Genomic DNA, 18380 nt, shown 5'->3' with positions numbered 1-18380 from the left:
TTTAAGGTGAAAATGAAATCCTGTAGTTAGTGATTACAAATAGAGGTTTCTCTCAGACATCAATGATTGTTCTTTCATGAGCCAGTGTGCATACTACGCCTCAGAACAACATATCTGTACTTAAGTGGTACAGCAGTTGCTTTGCTTTTGTGTTCTTAGTTGGCCTCCCCTGACTGGGTGGTGATTCTGGAAAAGCAAAGTGCAGTCTGTACCAGCTACTTACCTCGTCCAAAGCAGCTGAGGCAGTAAGGGATGGAGACTCATTGCTCTTTTTGCAATCTCCAGGCTGCCCAGAATGGCTGTTTCCCAGCAGGTTGAAAAGCACCTTTTTTTTTCCCCCCCATTCATGGCATACAACAAATAACCAAAGAATCTGAGCATTTACATTTTCATGATTAAATTAAGCAACTGATTTGAAGCTGCGAAGAGCCATTTTTTTCCTCCCTAATCTTAGATGCAGGATTTTTCCAGCCTCTGGATACTTGCAGCTACTGCAAATAAACATGCATTTATTATATTTATTTCATTATATTGCATATTCATATTGACTAGCTAACAAAGCATTGAGTTTTAATAAACAAATTCCTTATTTAGATTTAATTCCATTTAAGGCTGCTTTTATTATTATTATTATTTTAAGTAATACCCTTTGTGTTTTATGCATTTATCTTCCCTTAGTGGCATGCGTTTCCACAAGTGACAAATCCCTGTCCCATTTCATGTGCTGCAGAGCTCTTTAAACCAGGACCAGCCATAATCCCAGCGTTCTCCTAACGGTGGCGCTGAAGAACAGAGAAATGATTTTGGCAAAACAAGCTAACAGATGCAGGTACAGATAATGAGTACACTTTACAAAATAAATACCCAATACTTTAATCATCATTAAAACTGGCAAGATCCTTTAGAGTAGCATTTGAATGAACAAGTTTGACTCCAGTGCCTTCAATATTTAAAAGTAATGTTGATTTATTAGCAAGGTGATGAACAAATGTATAAGCAAACTTTATAAACTTAGTTTTTCCTAGTAAACTGGAATTAAGAGTCCTCTGCACCTTGCAGAATAAGATGTCAACAGGTCCACTTCATGTAGTGCTTCTTCCGTTATAGAAGCAACTTTATACCATATAAAAGTACAACCACAGGTAAAGGGACTTATTTAAAAAAAAGCATTCTGCACAGTCCTTGCTGGAGAGATCCAATGTAGCATAATGAGGATTCAGCTGTAGAGGGATGCTGAGAAGCATGAACAAAATGCCACCTGTTGCTAATGAGTTAAAACACTTCACAAACAATCCAGGAAGTGCCAAGTTTACTTGCTTTTCCTTTTGTTTTTTTGGCCAGCAATTTAGATTTAAGGAATAAGCAACACTTAAATTAGGCAACACAAGCATTCAGGTATCACAGACTCCTCTACCTCTCAATTGCTAGGTGCATTCTTACTTGAGTATATTTTCAGTGAAGAAGAACTAGCCCTTTAAATTTGCATAGATCTGCAGGCAGAAGTGTAACTTGAAATATGAAGTGACACTTGATAGCAGAGAAACAGAACAGCCACAGAACACAGACTATAAAAGGAGCTACTGTGCTCCTCTTCCAAGCTTCACCACCACACCTTTTGATTCCATTCCCAAGAATTCTTTTTGCTGCTAGCAATCAGAAAGCCCTTATTTTGTCAGTTTTGCAACCATAAGCATCCTGAGAGGTAGTGTATCTTCCACCCATGTGTTGGGCGACTTTATCATCTTCTCCCACAGGGCAGATTCGTCTGAAGTAGAATCCATCCAGTCCACTGTAGTTCCATAACTTTTGCCTAGAAAAACGTCAGACACATTAATCACTTAATATTATGCAAAGTTGAGAGCTGACAATCAGATTTGCCTGTCTTCTCAAGCAGTTTCACCTCCTCAGGTGGTGCTTTCGAGATCTGACTCAACTTTTATGGTTGAACAATTCCATCAAATGCAATTAGTGACGATTCTGCACACAAACTGCGTTACCTTTCTCCACTTGTTAAGACTAAGTTTGATGTTTACTGACCTCACTTGTGTTTTAAGTTATTCTGCTGAACCATCTGAGAATTCATTTTTTCTTGCTTTTGCTTTGAAAGACTGTAAATGCATCGTCCCTCCTCGGATAGAAAGGGACATATATATATACATATATATATATAACTGGGAAAAACATGCAGTTCTATCTGCGTATCTCACACTGCCTTTCTGCAAATAAACATCTTTGCATTTATAAGTTTCCACATCCAAAATGTTCAAATCTTATCAAACATTCCCAATCTATCCTTTTATCTCCACCCAATACTGATTCTACACCTATCTAGTTTTTGCAGAAGTTTGTGGTATGTCGTCAAGATTCTGGGTGCAGAAATAGCATATTCTTGTATTTCATACCAGGTATGATGTAAGGACAAAGGTTTATTTCTACTACACTTGTTCTAAATTGTAAATGGAAGTTGTATTAGGGCCAAGTGACAAGGCAGGATCCCTGACAAAGAACAGATAACTCACTGAATGAAACTTTTAAGTAAATAAATGGCTGGAAAGCTGTTATTTTTTATTGTTTTAAAAGAGATGGAAAGGGAAAGGATAGAAAGGAAAGACAATTCTGTAAATTAAGGATTAATCTCTTCATTTCTAGTACCTGTTCCAAGGCCTATCCTGAGACCTCCCAGAAAATGGTTGACAAGTTTGTTGTGATCCCAGACTGTGAGTTCTACGCAGGCTTCTTTCAAATCTTCTGGTCTAAAGCCATCATAGACCATGGTATGGTTGAATACTGGGTTTGTAGTTTTTGACACCGTTCTTGTTTTCTGGCGACTTTTTCTGCTGGTATCTGGAAGAATTGTACTTCAGACAGAAAAAAAACACTGTCAGTTTGCACTGCAAGTTAACGGTGTAACTGGCATTAAATGTATTCCATAAACAAAAACTACTGATTAACACTCCTTTGCATGTTGCAAAGCAGCTGAAGATAAAATGGCTCAGCATCTTGGAGAAAAATTCAAAGGTCGTGTTCTCAGACCCTTCCAAGAAGACTCTCGTACTTCAGAGGACAGAAGGGAAGAGGCACAAGTGAGTTTGTTTGCTGGATTCTCGCTGATTTCCCAGAGTTCCCAACCATCTCGCTGTCCTCTTTACATTTTAAATCAGTTTGTAGAGAGGAAGAAGTACAGCTGTGCCTCTCACTTCTGTCTTCTCCCCTTCAGTAAACTGAAGCATACTCTTGCACAAACCTGCTTGGTTTAAATACAACTTGTACCAGACACAAAGCTTCACTTAAATCTAAGTAGCCCTTCCACCAACAAGCTAAGCATTTGAAATGAAAGGGTGGTGGCTACTAAGAAAGTTTTCCCAGTACATCTTACTTGGTAGTAAATACTTGCATCTTGAAGTTACAAGACCTGCAGGACAATTTGCATTACAGTAAAGAAAAATCAGAAAGTAATTAAGTAGTTGTAGTTTTGGGTTTGATTTAAACATAGAAAATTGAAGGTAAGATTAGAAATAACAGTGGCATTATTGTGCCACCATTTTTGATGACTTCAACCACTTCTTACCACTTAATAAAAGAGTTGAGTCTGTTGCCCCTCAGAAGAGGAAGATCACGGCATTCCTTCACCCAGATGTGGACCTCACCAGTGGACGGAATCTTCTTTCCTTTAAAATGACAATAAGAAATCCTGGCTCTGATTAATCTTTGTAGGTACCTAGTGTAGCCTTTACCATTGCTTATACTTTCAAATAAACTCCTCTGTGCTCTTAATATATTTCATTCTTATCAATTGGCTGGCTGGATTGAAGACCTGACCTAGCTTCAATGTCAGGCCAGCCAGTTATAAATTGACAGGCAAGAACAACCTAAAAGATCATACAGCTACTTCCATGAACATAATGCATTGTAATTGTTTGTGTAACAAATCACAGCAACTGTCTGATGATTTCATAATCTCCAAAACTGTTAGAGAGTAAAAAAAACCATAAGTACAGACTAGATTAACTGAACTGTACATCTAATTCTACAACAGAGAAGAGACCAACCCCACCCTGTAAGCACCTTTCAGATATTGGAAGAGAATAAGGTCTCCCCTCAGCCTCCTTTTCCCCAGGCTAAACAGCCCCAGTTCCTTCAGTCTCTCCTCATATGGCCCATTCTCCAAGCCCTTCACAAGCCTTGTTGTCCTTGGAAGTGCTGGAGCAGGTCCATGTCCCTACTGTACTGAGGTGCCCAAAACTGAACGCAGTACTTGAGGTGAGGCCTCACCAGTGCCAGGAGCAGGATGACTTCCCTGGTCCTGCTCACTACACCATTTTCTATACAGGAATAAAGGGGAAGAGGGAGAGAGTCAGTGCTAGTCTTTATGGGCAGGCCTTCACAGCTGGCCTCCTGGAAAAGCTGAGAGCTCCTTCCCCTCACCCCCTCACCTAGAATTGGAAGATCACGTCTCCCAGAACCAGAACTCACATGAAATAGCTGAGTCTGCTAGAAGCACAACACACAGAAAGTGCACCCAGCACTGTGCTTAAGCATCAGACAGCTTGCCACAGGATGCTATTATATAGAATACTGCTGTAAGCAGGACACCACCCAACCCACCCCTTGCCCCCAGCTAGAACTCCAAATCCCTGGCAAACTCCAAGAAGCAATGCATACCTCCAACAGGTTGTGGAACATACTGGAGGGCTAGTTTCATCTCCCCTCTGTTTTCTAGTTCAAAAGCCATCGCTGAAGTCTGAAATTCAAGAAAAAACATCTTAACACTACTGTTCACACACACAAAACTTCGCACAGTAACAAGATTGACTCGTACATGATAATTTTTTGTCCTGTTTTCTTCTTCAGTCTTCCCTCAGTTTAGAGCACACCACAGATTTAGGGCAAGCTGAGCTATTTGACAGTGCCTCAGATACATAGTTCTACTACTACAATGATGGACAAGACCCAGGAGAGATCAAAAGCCCTTCAGAGCACTTCTTTTCCATTGTTGTGTACTTAGAAGTGGTATATAAGAAACTCGTTCTTTGTGCAACAGAAATTATACTTCATAAACTCACTTCTGTAGGAATAGTTATCTGGAAATCAGCCTCAGCAGCAGTTATCTTGCAAAAAGGCATAAGTATGTGTTACTTCTTCATACTCACCTCACTTCTTCACATTGAAAAAAACACAGAAGACACAGATCAGGCCTAAATAAAAAATGATTTGGTCTTTCACATACAGTAGAAAATATAAAACAGCTAACCCATCCTTAATAACATACCCTAGGCTTGAGTGGAAACCAGTTGATCTGCTTGTTGGATTTATCATTCCAGTCCCAAGTTCCTAAATCCAGCTCCACTTCACCAAGGAAGCTATTCCTCCCAAAGGTATCATTGTGCCAGACAGAGATATTAAGGCTTTGGTTCTTTAGGAGATCTTTCTCAATTTTGTACTGTCAGAAGGGAGAAATGAAGGGGAAAACAAAAATGACACAGTTAGAGAAAAATGTGTCTGAGTTTATAACATACATAACTGCTCACTTCATTTCAAGACAAAACTCTCCTCATATTTTAATATTTCAAATCTTAAGTTCCTAAGTAGCTTGAGTTTGTTTGCAAGTATTTCACAACAGTCAGTGTTCTCAATCTAGAGAATATTATAAACTATCAATGGATGGATAAACATAGGTACACCTGCGGAGCGATTCATCTTAACACAAATATCTCTTTTGAGAGCATCTGAATCTGGAAAGTTAGAATTTCTTATACTTCGTGCCTAATCTGCGTTTGTTGTATACCCGCAGTATTTCATTGAAGACTGGATTAAAAGTTTTCTTTTTCACTGAGGTCTTCCGTTTGCCCAGCTTATATTTCTCTGGAAGCAAGTAGGTCTTCACATACCTAAAATGTAAACAGATTGGTAATGGAGGCAAGAAAACACCCCTTCCAACTTCCTATTCCAAAATACACAAGTATTTACTTTCAAAGTAAAAGAAATCCACTTAACTAAGTTCCCCTTAATCTTGGAAGTTAAAATTTAAAATAGAATTTCACATTCTTAGAAGTTTGACGTTCCCACATTAATGTATGTAAATTTATACAGCAATTCTAGATCCAGTTCAGAGTAGAAAAACATGTAAAGCATGTTATGGCCTCCACTTATTTGGTTGTTTACTCAATCATACAGATCTGTTGGAAAGAAAATACAGTTCTCATCTGCACATTAAAAGTAAAAATTACACTAGGAAGAAGATATTCTGTTTTTACTTACGGGTCTGACCGCTGTCTCTTGACATCTGCAACTGCCAGGTCTTTACATTGGCAAATGAAAATGTGGAGTTCGTTCAGTTGTTCTACGTAATCAATAGCAAACTGAATGTTCCCCTTCACATCGACACTGCCGAAGTCTCCACTATAGACACTCATTAAGCTTCCACTCACCTGTATCACACACAAGGAAAAAAAATTTCTAGCTTTGCATTTTTACCAAATACTTCAAGAGAGCAGAAGTTACCTTCAGGATTCAGAACAATAAAGAAATTAACTATGACCCTCCAGATGTAGTTACGAAATATAGTAGACATATTATACAAGTTCCTTAGTGAGCAGGTTAGCAAAAGGAAGAATGTTATTTGTGAATCTTAAAAGGTGTCAGGCCAAGTTTTCTACAATAACAACAGCAAAACTTACTTATTGCATTGAGGAAGAATAAAAATGTGGTAGGATGCTCTACATTGCAGATTGTGTGAGATATTATGTGTGTATCCCTTCAGCTTATCTTTGCAGAAGGCAGAGCCTAAAGCTTTAAGGCAACCTACCTTCTGAAAACACCAACAAAGAAATCGACAGAATCTTTATGTGCCTGAATTAGGCGCCAAAAGAAAACATATTTGAAAATTAAACCCTGGACAGGTAGAAAGAGAAGAATATATGTTTGTTTTTTTTTTTTAATTTTCTTAGAATTGATTATCTAGTTCACCCCACACAGCAATACTGTCCTTCTTTCACTTATTTTCTCCTTTACCCTTTAATCCATTTCTGTTTATTCTATATAAATTATTCCCCACTTTTGCTACAACTTTAATCTGTTAATGTAAAAGCCTCTTTGTGTAGAGTTCATAGAGTATGCTGTAGAATGGGACCAAGCAAGTTCCAGCATACTGCTAGAAAACAAAAAAATAAAAATAATCTTTATCTATTTTTAAAGGCAATTCCAAGCAAAGGTTCACATAACAGAAAGAGCAGGGAGAGGGAAGGAAGGAGAGAGATGCCAGGGAAAGAAATAGAAGAGAAAGAAGGAAGCCAAAACAATTCTGAAGAGATTAGCAAAAATAAAGTGTCACTAAAACAAGGCTTTTGTGTACATACAGAGGATAAGGAGGCCATGCCAGAAGAACCGCTAAGATTGGTTAGAGAGCTGGGACTCTTCTTGATTCTGCCAAAGGAATAACTGCTTTCTGATGCTGTATCTGTCTCTCTTTCATCACTCTACAAAAACATCACAGAAAGAAGGTCTGTGTAGGTTCTTTGTTGTTACAAGGAACATTTAAAAAAAAAAAAAAAAGAAACGATTTTAATAACACAAATTGGGACTCAAAGAAAGCTAGAATTTAAATTTTCTAACAGAAAGCTAAAACATTTTTAAAGCAATAATGCAACTGTTTTTTTAGGTTGTTCTTAAATCTCAAATAGCAATGGAAAGTACAAAGTTAATTTTTTGGGCCAATTAAACTCAACTTCTCTACTTCACTATGCTGTGCATAAACTTATGCAAGCGATAGCGCTCAGGTCTTTCACCAGTCCCTTTCTGCTATACAGAGAATGCCATCAATTCTCCCATTCCTTCAAGGCAAAGTTAGTTGCAAAGTAACACGCACAGTAAAACAGCACTGGATGAAGTGATTGGCTTTTGAAAAAATGCTTATTTTGCAAGACAGCAGGCAAGGAACTGCTTTTAGACCAAGAAACTGCAGTTTTGGGTTACTTGGTCATCATCAGGCACTATGCTTACAACCCACTCATGACATCTCCATGCCATCACTGGACAGACTTGATGCTTCTTTCCACATAAGCTTTCCTATGCAATTTGCTATAAAAAGCATTATCTCCCTGATGCGTTCCATTTGTCAACAGTGCGCAAGGCTGCCCCCCTTCATTTATGCAGATGAATCACTGTCATTGATGTTCTACTAACAAATGCAAACTAACAACAATTTCTACACACATTAAGAATATCTGCAGAGATAAGTTGAGTTTGGCCACAACTCCAGGCAACACTACAAGCTTGAGGCAGAGTGGCTGAAGACTCTGTGAAAGAAATGGACCTGAGGGTGTTGGTCAACACTTGGCTGAACGTGAGCCAGCAGTGTGCCCAGGTGGCCAAGGCCAATGGCATGTTGGCTTGTATCAGAAAGAATGCAGCCAGCAGGACAAAGGGAGGTGATTGGGGATTGTCCCTCTGTGCTCAGCTCTGGTGGGGCCAGGCTGCATCTTGAGTACTGTGTTCAGTTTTGGGCCCATCGCTACAAGAAAGAAACTGAGGCTGTGGAGCATGACCAGGGAAGGGCAACAGAGCTGTGAGGGGTCTGGAGCACAAGTCTTAGGAGAGCAGCTGAATTTGCTTAACTTGGAGAAGAGGAGGCTCAGGGGAGACCTTATAACTCTCTGCAACTCCCTGAAAGGAGGCTATGGTGAGGTGGGGATTGGCCTCTTCTCCCCTGTAAGTAGCAATTGGATGAGAGAGAATGGCTTCAAGTTGTGCTAGGGGAGGTTCAGGTTTGAGAGTAGGAAAAATTTCTTCTCCGATAGAGTAGTCAGGCACTGGAACGGGCTGCCCAGGGAGCTGGTGGAATCACCATCTCTGGGGGTGTTCAAGAAATGTTTAGATGCTACCACAGAATCACAGAATGGCCAGGATTGGAAGGGACCTCAAGGATCATGAATCTCCAACCCCCTGCCATATGCAGGGCCAGCAACCTCCACATTTAATACCAGACCAGGCTGCCCAGGGCCCCATCCAACCTGGCCTTGCACACCTCCAGGGATGGGGCATCCACAGCCTCTCTGGGCAGCTGAGGTGTTCCAGCACCTCACCACACTTTCTGTAAAGAACTTCCCCCAGCATCCAACCTAAATCTTCCCTCCTTCAACTTAAAACCATTTCCCCTTGTCCTGCTGTTATCTGCCCTTTCAAAGAGTTGAACTAAGTTGAACTATGTTGTACTAAGGGACATGGGTTAGTGGGGAAATATGGTTGGTAAGTGGATGGTTGAACTAGATGATCTTGGAGGTCTTTTCCAACCTTGGAGATTCTAAAATTCTATGATTCTATTTTGTTATCTACAGAGCTACCTCTTTTAGACATTTATGTTTGGAGACTGGTGTTTGGTTTATATACAGTCTCAACACCTTTCTCTGCTCACTGTTTGGGAAGGCACAGGCCAGGTTCCAATAGCTTATCTTTTTCAAACTTTGGTGTCATTTTAGGAGCTATGAACATGCCCTCAGAGTTTATTCCATGGCCCATGCCATACTTTTACAAATCATACTGAGTTAATTACATTAAATAATAATTTAAATGATTTACGAAGACATTGCTGGAAATACTGAGCTTTGATTTAGAGAGCCTAGTACCAGAACCTCCATCCCAAACTACTGCACCTCTGAGAAAAGTCACCAGAAGATGCCATTACGTATAGTCTTACAGACTCATTCAAACATTTTAGGCTCTGAACAAAACAAATACGTTAATGTATGCATGTTCTGAAGGTAGAAGACCTGTTATTTTAAGATTAGAAATTGCCTTTGGGAATAACAGCTAACATTCACTATGCTTCAATCTCCTAGATAGAACATACTCTTTATGTAGAGCTGTACAGCAGGAATAAAAGTTATTGAAGTGTCTGAAAGGTTAATAAGCTACAGGTTGCTTGTGATCATCCTGATTGTTATACTGCAAACAGTTACATGCTATGAGCAAGTAGTAAACTGGCTTGGCAGAACCTGGGAAACACTATTTGGCAAATGCATAATGCCACAGCGATCAAAATTTTTAATTACAGTTCTTCAAGAGATGTAACATACCTCCTCCTGTAGGAATGATGGTACTGACTTGCTCAGTCCTTTGACATTTTCAGGGTTGGAAAACGGCTTATCAGGCTGTGAAGGCACTGTGGAGACTAAAGAGCAGCAATTCAAGTTTCAAAAAAAAGCTCGGACATCAAAAGAGTGAGATTCCATAGCAGGGCATGGTTAAAAACAACCAACCTCAGATGAAATACATGCACATGCACAGAAAACCTTACATCTAAGTTGTAAACTTTCTTCTAGAACTCAGAGCTGCTACCATTAGGAAGGATCTAGATTGACATCTGTAACTCTGGCCACAAAACTTTGTCTGTCAGAAGACAAAATGTTTGTGTTGCTTGACAATGGATAATTCTGAGTGCTGAAAGTTCATTCTGATAAAATATGATCTATTTACCTTCCAGATTTTCTTTTTAGAATAAGAATAAGTGTTCTCATGCACCAACCTTGCCATTGTTGACATCAGAGTCATCAGAATGTTTTTGGTAAGAAGTTGGTCTACATACCAAACTATGTATTTTTTTTATTTCTCAGTCCAATTAATGGCAAAATATGTTTGGGTGAATCGAGAAATGTTTACATTTGAACAAGGTCTCAAGCGTGGAGTATTCCTAGTTAATTCTAAAAGTATATCTCAATGATGCAGTTTCTTACTGCCAATCTATTTAATTTTCATAGAATCCTAGAATATCCTGCGTTGGAAGGGAACCACATGGATCACTAAGTCCAACTCCTGGCTCCACGCAGGACCACCAAAAATTCAAACCCTGTGTCTGAAAGCACTGCCCAAATGCTGCTTGAACTCTGGTAGCCTTGGTACTGTTACCACTCCCCAGAGGAGCCAGTTCCATGCTCAAACTTTGCTACACCTTTACTGAAATTCACTTCTGTGCTCTTCATTTATTTCTTTGCACAAACTAGCCTTTCAGAGATCTAATTTCACTGTAAGTTCTCCACTCTTAGAATTTTTCATGCTCTAAACACATATTTAATGATACACTAAAGCTCTACATTACAGGTCTTTACACTAAATACACATGGTGAAATATACTAATACTGAATATCCCATGACAGAATTTTTTGGCAATGGACAGCCAGCTACAAAGCCATGCATGTACCTGTTGTACACATTTTAACACCACACACATGCTGGGATTGTTTCTAAAGAGTTAAGCTTCTTCCAAAGCATTTGATGATGAAGCTCAAACAGTGGTTAAGATATCAATTATTATCAGTATGCAGTTAGATGCAGTTACTTTATTCAGCCATATTCTAGTCCAGATGTGCAACTTGTTAGTTGTTAAATGATAAAAAAAAGATCTTTAATATGTTAGTTTAAATATCAGTGGAGAAACTTCTCCATTGTCAGTTTGAAGAATCCTATTACTCACTTCCGGCTCCATTTTCATTCCTCACTTGATGCTGATCAGGTTTCAGACCTGCTCAGTGCAGTATTGACAAGTCAATAGTGGCACAAACAGCTTTACAGTTTTATAAATAACATCAACATATTTTGTGTGTGACAAGCCTTTACTTTTCTAGATCCTCACGAATGTTTAAGCTTTGCATCATTCTTTATAGGAGCTAAATCCCTATAGAAGGAACATGAATGTGTAAGCTTAGCAAAACAAAATATTATTTTGAAGAGAATTTGCTCTACCTGTATCTGTACAGTTATTAGTTTGGCTGGGTTAATCATTTTCTCAAAACTTCACTCATGGTATTTAACAACACATTTAACTAAAAAAAGCCACCCTTTCCAGATAAGTGCCTACATATTGAAGATATAATGTGCTTTCAGTAAGGCTTTCCGTCTGAAGGCAGCATTATGTACTTAAGCACAGAGTTTTTAAGACTTGTTAACATACTGGACATTGCATACATTCTATTCTGTTACAGACCACTAACATTCAAAATGCTTTGAAGTTAACAAAAATGCAGCTTTACACAGCTATTTTTAAAACCACAATGCAGTGGGTAAGAAAGAATTGTGTTACATTCCAGCATATTCAGTGTTATTTAATGGTTCTCCAGCATGTTCATTTTGACATGATCTTGGAGCAGGTTTGCTTTTGTTTTGCTTAGATTTGAAATTTCTAAAGGAACATACAAAAAATTAACAGTAAGGCATCTGTAATGCATTTATAGGTCAATGTTATCTGCAGTAGCCAATCCAGTGTCATATTTTGCTTAAACTAATTCTACTTTGGTGGATTGAGACAGCAAAGATGAATGTATTTTCGATGAATGTATTGTGAAGGGCTTTCTTTTTGTCTTTTTTTTTTTTTAAGTCATTTTGCATGCTATAATGTGACAGATGAACAAATCCAATATGGAATTAGACCCAGTTTTTCAGCTAAGCTAGTGTTCAAAGCTCTAAATGAGTACAGAAACTGTTTCAAGGCTGAATGACCAAAGGCCAAAATAAGACTGATAGACGACACAAAGTTTGTACATGTATCACATGATGTAACCTGAGTCTAGGACTCAAGAATAAAAGAAGAAAATTCTACAAAAGCTTTTAAGTCATGCTGAAGTTAGTCTAATTTCAAAGAATAGTACAATTCTTGGCTTCAAAAAACTTTCACTAGCAGAGAATACTGGAAAACAAACTTCCATGCAGACACACAAGATATTTACCATCTTCAGCACTAAGAGCTAATTCTTCCTTTGGAATATTTATTTTTCCTTTATCTGTGCAGGAAAAAAGGTAACATGTGGTTAGAATGCTTGCTGTTCATTACAGTGAAATGGATTGTAGTAGAAATCACAAATTTACAGAGAAAAATAAAAGAGAAAAAACAGCAGGGCCACAGGAATGGTTAATTCAAGAGATGTTTTCTACTTGGAACGCTTACTTCAGTTCTGCATCCAAGAAGCAGTACCATCTTGACACAGTTTCTATCACACGTGCTTTTACAACAGTGTTAGTGCATACCTACATCCTGGAACTAGTTAGAAGTGAGCAACAGCATAAATAGAGTTAAAAGATTAATTTGCCAACAACAGCCAACATCTTTCAAAATCTACACCTCCACCCTTCAGTTCACATCTTCCCCATTAGACATGAAATAAACATAAAAACACCAAGGAGCAGGGTGAATGCAGAAACAAATTACAACAGTAAACAATAATAATAGTTTTAGGAGGCTACAGAGAGACCCCAGGAATGATTCCTAAGTTCAGTCTTGTCTCATTCCATTCTCTTAAAATGAGCCTGGTTTTATTAACTGCTAGAACAGGTGAACCTACTAAACTAAGACAATTTTTTCATGCTTCCACTGACTACTTGTTTGAGCCAAGCAAGCAGCCAGGACAGAACTGCAGTTGCAGCTCATTACTGGTTTGGGTGGTTGTTAATATTTTCACTACTGAAAACTTTCTAACCATCGAAGAAAACGTGTGTAACATGGTGCATTTTTTGGAAGATGTCTGCTTCACAGAGCAGTGTTTCAAAAGAAAAACTAAGAACTGAAAACTAAACCATATGAGAAAAAAAAAATCAGTTTTACAATGCAAACTTCACACTGCTTACTGACAAACAAAAAAAGATAAAAATACTGCTTGGCAAAGTTGTACGGAAAAACAGCATAAGCATGCTCAAGCCAAACTAGAGGTCATGGAAGACACACACAAGCTTTGTGCTCACTTGAGGTAGCTGATGGAATGTCCTCTAGACTTTTGGAAGGCATTTTCCTATCTGCACTCCTTTTCAAAGCCATCAAAACAGGATTTAACTCTTCTTCTGAACCTGTTATGAGACAAAACACATGAACACTGCACACACAGACATGCCTTTTAAACAAGTCACTTAAAAAAAAAAAAAAAAAAAAAGCCAACCACCAGTTTCTTCTGGGAATCTGTTTTGACCTTCAGCAAAGACATTGAGCATGCACTGAAAATACTAAATAAATCCAAACATGGCATGTTCTAGAACCTTCAAAATTTCTCAGACTCTGTAAGTAAGCAGAGCATTTCCAGTCTCTCAGGAGCAGAATAAAAAGGTTAAACTATCACACTAGAGCTGCCAACTTAAAGTAATGCAAGTTCTGCTAAATAGTTTGCTTCATTTATACGCTTGTTTCCTTGTGTAACGGGCAGCAATGCAATGCTAAGCTAAACAGCATAAAGTACTGGCATTGTCTTAATATTCAGCCACTCCATCAGTTTTTACCTTCAAAGACAAGCTGGCCAAACTAAAGAACGATCTCAGTCAGGCACTGATTTTATTTCCTCTTTTAATCCAGGGTATTTAGAAGAAATACCAGAATCTGAGTGTTACAGTGTTATTAATTTGAAAGAAATGTCATAGGGGAGGAGTGAAAGGGTAAGAGCATGAAGACTGATGTGATTGACTCATGCTGCTGAATTCCTATGATCACAAAGGCTTACCCAAACATACTACGTTTGTCAAACGATCTCCAATTAAAGGACTTAATTAGTTCTTCTCATCCTTCCAAAGCAAATATCGTAAGCATTCAAATAAGAAATAGGTATCACATAGACTTTTAGATAATATACTTCAAGTGGACTACCAGAAAAACTGTAGTTATGCTTAAGAACCCAGCACCATGAATTTTAGAAAAGAAATGGCTCACGAGTCGAACTTCCGGTTCCAGAATAATAATCAGAGTTTTCATCTGAAAGCTGGGATCCAAAATTCAAGCTGTCACCATTTTCTTCATCATTATCTTCACGCTGAAAGGCCAGGCTGAACTGAGCTCCTTCCAGCTGAGGAGAACTGCTCTCATCTTTAAGAGGTGTGCTTGTTCTTCTCAATTTCAACAGTTCTTTTAATTGTGAATTATCTTCAGAAGCATCCAAGAATGTGCTCTCACCTTTCCTTCCCACTTCATTTATCTTGAATGGCTTGATCACTGTATTGGTCTCTCCTTGCAAGGAAGGAAGATCTATTGCAGGTGTGTTTCTCTGTTCTTTTTTAATAGTAGCCTCATCTATTTTAAGGAGCTCAGACACTTCAGGAGTTACGAGATCATCTACAGAAGCTTTTACATTTTGTTCTGGAACTCCACTCTTGATAGCTGTCTTCTGTTTATGACAGCTACATACAGCATTATCATAAGGCTGTGACACTGTCACAACTAGAGTCTTTGTTTGTGGTGGAAACACCCTATTCCCAAACTTCTCATGTGTACTTAATGCTTTGGATATTGGAGATGAAGCTTCAGATGCTTCTTGAAGAAGTTTTTCCAATGAGCTACTGAATTCTTTGAATTTTTCACTATTTGAAACAGTAGTTTTTTCTATCGTTTCTTGTATTTCTTGAGGGTGATCTCCTTCTTCTTGACGTGCCATACACATACTTTGACTAGTTGGTATTTTACTTTGCATTTTCTTATCCATATTTTCCAGCATAGAAGCTGGTGTTTCACAGACATCTCTCAGTACCTTCTGGAAATTAACATCCAATGCTTTACTTTTAGCCTCAGACAGTGCAGATGTTTCCTGCAGCAACTCACCACTGTGATGACAGGACATGTTTCCCACTTGCATATCAGCTGTCCTCTGCACTGTGCCATCCATACGCCTTGGTTTAGGAGGTGGTGTTTCAGAAGCCTCCTTCAGCAGCTTTTCTAGAGAAGAACTCAAGCCATTGTCCCTACAGGGGGCAATAGACTTTTCAATGGTCTCACTGATCTCTCGCAGTGTTTCTCCATCGTGCTGACAGGCAGTGTTTTTAACTTCCATCTCAGCAGTCCTCTGCACTGTCATGTCCACACGTCTTGGTTTAGGAGGTGGTGTTTCAGAAGCCTCCTTCAGCAGCTTCTCTAGAGAAGAACTCAATCTACTGAGCTTGGAAGGAACAACAGACTTCTGTACGGTCTCACTGATTTCTTGCAGTGACTCTTTGTCTTGCTGATACTTTGTGTTTTTAGCTTGCATTTCAGCAGTCCTCAGTACTGTACGCCTTGGTTTAGGAGGTGGTGTTTCAGAGGCCTCCTTTAGCAGCTTTTCTAGAACTGAACTTAAGCCACTGACCTTAGTAGGGGCATTAGATTTCTCTATAGTCTCAATGATTTCTTGAAGTGATTCTCCATCATGCTGACAGGCAGTGTTTTTAACTTCCATCTCAGCAGTCCTCTGTACTGCCACATCCACACGTCTTGGTTTAGGAGGCGGTGTTTCAGAAGCCTCCTTCAGCAGCTTCTCTAGAGAAGAACTCAAGCTGCTGACCTTGGAGGGAGCAACAGACTTCTCAACAGTCTCACTGATTTCTTGCAGTGACTCTTCATCTTGTTCATACTTGGTGTTTTTAGCTTGCATTTCAGCAGTCCTCTGTCCTGCACTGTCTGCATGTCTTGGGTTAGGAGATGGAGTTTCAGAGACTTCCCTTACCAGGTTTTCTAGGCTCAAGCCATTGACCTTGGAGGGGGCAAGAGACTTTTCTGTTGTCTCGATGATATCTTCAGACAGACCAGTATCTTGGTGGCATGTTGAATCTACACTACAATTAGTTTGTGCTGTATTATTCACAGTATCAATCATTTTCATCCCTACACCTAATTCAGAAGGTTGATATGCAATGATTTCTCTGGGAAGGTTTTGCTCAGAGTACCTCTGAGAACGTCTGGGAGGATGTTCTTTTGACGAAACAATATTTTTATCTATGTGTTCTTTAACTTCTTGCCTTTGAAGACCTGTATTTTCATGGGGTTGAGAAATGATTGGCTTTTTGACCAGCTGGACAGTGTCTTTACCTTCTGTGGGTGTCACATTCAAACCTCTAAAAGTAAGAAATCCCACAGGCGGTTTGCATGCCACAGAATCTAATTTCCCTGTTTTTTCTTCCTCAGATGCTTGTGTTTGATGTTGGCTTAACTCTTGTTTGCTCACATTATCTCTGCCCTTACCTTTCTCTGCATTTCTGCCATAGGTTATAAAAGTATTATTACGAATAGCATTATTTGGAGAAGAAACATCTTCCCTATCAATGCTATTTTGTAACTTAACTCTAGTATCCCAAAAGTTTCTCAGACTCTGAAACTGTGAAGGACTTGAAATTTGATTCTTGGATATCTCATTACTCTTCTCTTCAAAAGACAAAGCCTGAAAACTGGACTTCTGTTGGGAAAAAGCAGCAACTTTTCCTTTAAATGCTTCTTTCCCATCATTATCTTTGATTTTTGGGGAAGCTGAAGTGACACCAACTCCTGACTGCAAGACACTGTCTCTTGTCAATTTTGTATGTTCATTAACTTTACCCTCATATGGAAGTGGTCTTTCTGTTTTTTTAACAGCATGGCCTGATCCAAACTCAGAAGAGTTTTGATGTCCGTTTTTTGAAGCCTGGATTGCACATCTTAATTCAGCACTTAATGTACTCTTGCTCTGATCATCTAATCCATAAGGTAAGTATAGTGCAGTTGGTTTTATTTTGTCGCTTTCTTTGAGACCTTCTATTGCACCACCACCTGATGTATTAATACGGATACCAACTTCTTTCTCTCCATGACTGGGGATAGTTTCCTGCCTTTCCCAAAATGCTCTAATTTCCCTAATTCTTCTTTTTGCTCTTATTGCCTTTTCCAATACACATTTCTGAGCTGGTAACACGTGTTCATGACGTTTCAAGACATTTATTTTATTTTGTTGCTTGATTTCTTCATCAGATTCTTTCGCTTCAATTCCTGTGTAGTCAAGCTCACTGAGGGATTTCTCATTTTGATCCTCATTCTCTTTACCGTGCTTAGGTTTCCTCCTCTCTTTTATCAGTTGTATGTCTTCTGAAATAAATGTGGTGGGTGAAATAGCATTCAGTTGTTTATTCTTTCCATACAGTAACTCTTCTCTAACCTGCATTTTTCTATCCACACTAGTTCCACTGTGCTCTGTGGGAAGAACTGTTCTGGTTGTAAAGTTCACTTCTTTGAGTTCCCCACCTTGGGATCTGGCTGATTCAGTTTTCCTATCTTCAGTACGAGAACTTCTTTCAAACCAATCTAAGACTTCTGATACAGAGTCATCAGCCACTTCCACAATTTCAGCACCATGCTTGTCAGGCTTGAAAGCGGTTTTAGCATCTCGTTCCTCAACAAGATCAGGCTTACCTTGTTGAAGACCTGCAGAATTTATATCTGACAGTTCTTGTGTTTTTGTCTCAGCAGAAAGCAGATGTTCATCTAGAACATAAACAAGCTTATCAGAGATAGGAATTAGACAAGACTCCAAAAATTTTTAAATCTTCAAAACCTCATTTTTTTGTTTTGCTTATTGGGCAGGGGTGTTTTGGTGTTTGTTTCATTTTCTTTGGTTTTAGGATTTTTTGCTTGTTTATTTAAACTTTTA

The 18380-nt window shown here is 38.8% G+C and overlaps 1 protein-coding gene across 4 annotated transcripts in view; it reads right to left on the bottom strand.

The window, feature by feature from the left end:
* Positions 1–944: 944 nt before the first annotated feature.
* Positions 945–18380, bottom strand: part of SYTL2 (synaptotagmin like 2) — a 49906-nt gene continuing 32470 nt past the window's right edge. For 2 of the 4 annotated variants that reach the window (XM_042862554.1, XM_042862555.1), the window contains exons 8-20: positions 18143–18214; positions 13723–13824; positions 12714–12767; positions 11465–11512; positions 10071–10165; positions 7356–7475; positions 6259–6428; positions 5786–5888; positions 5270–5440; positions 4663–4741; positions 3569–3668; positions 2653–2858; positions 945–1810 (exon numbers count right to left, since the gene is read on the bottom strand). In XM_042862554.1, the coding sequence (XP_042718488.1) occupies positions 1665–1810; positions 2653–2858; positions 3569–3668; positions 4663–4741; positions 5270–5440; positions 5786–5888; positions 6259–6428; positions 7356–7475; positions 10071–10165; positions 11465–11512; positions 12714–12767; positions 13723–13824; positions 18143–18214 (1466 nt within the window). In that variant the 3' untranslated portion in view covers positions 945–1664. The other 2 variants (XM_042862556.1, XM_042862557.1) reach the window with 2 other exon arrangements.

The sequence above is a fragment of the Lagopus leucura genome, unplaced genomic scaffold, assembly GCF_019238085.1.
Source record: "Lagopus leucura isolate 7727_CA_CO unplaced genomic scaffold, USGS_WTPT01 Super-Scaffold_702, whole genome shotgun sequence".
In the NCBI taxonomy this organism is placed as follows: Eukaryota; Metazoa; Chordata; class Aves; order Galliformes; family Phasianidae; genus Lagopus; species Lagopus leucura.
Note: the sequence above shows the minus strand (reverse complement) of the source record. Positions and strands in the feature narration are given on the sequence as shown.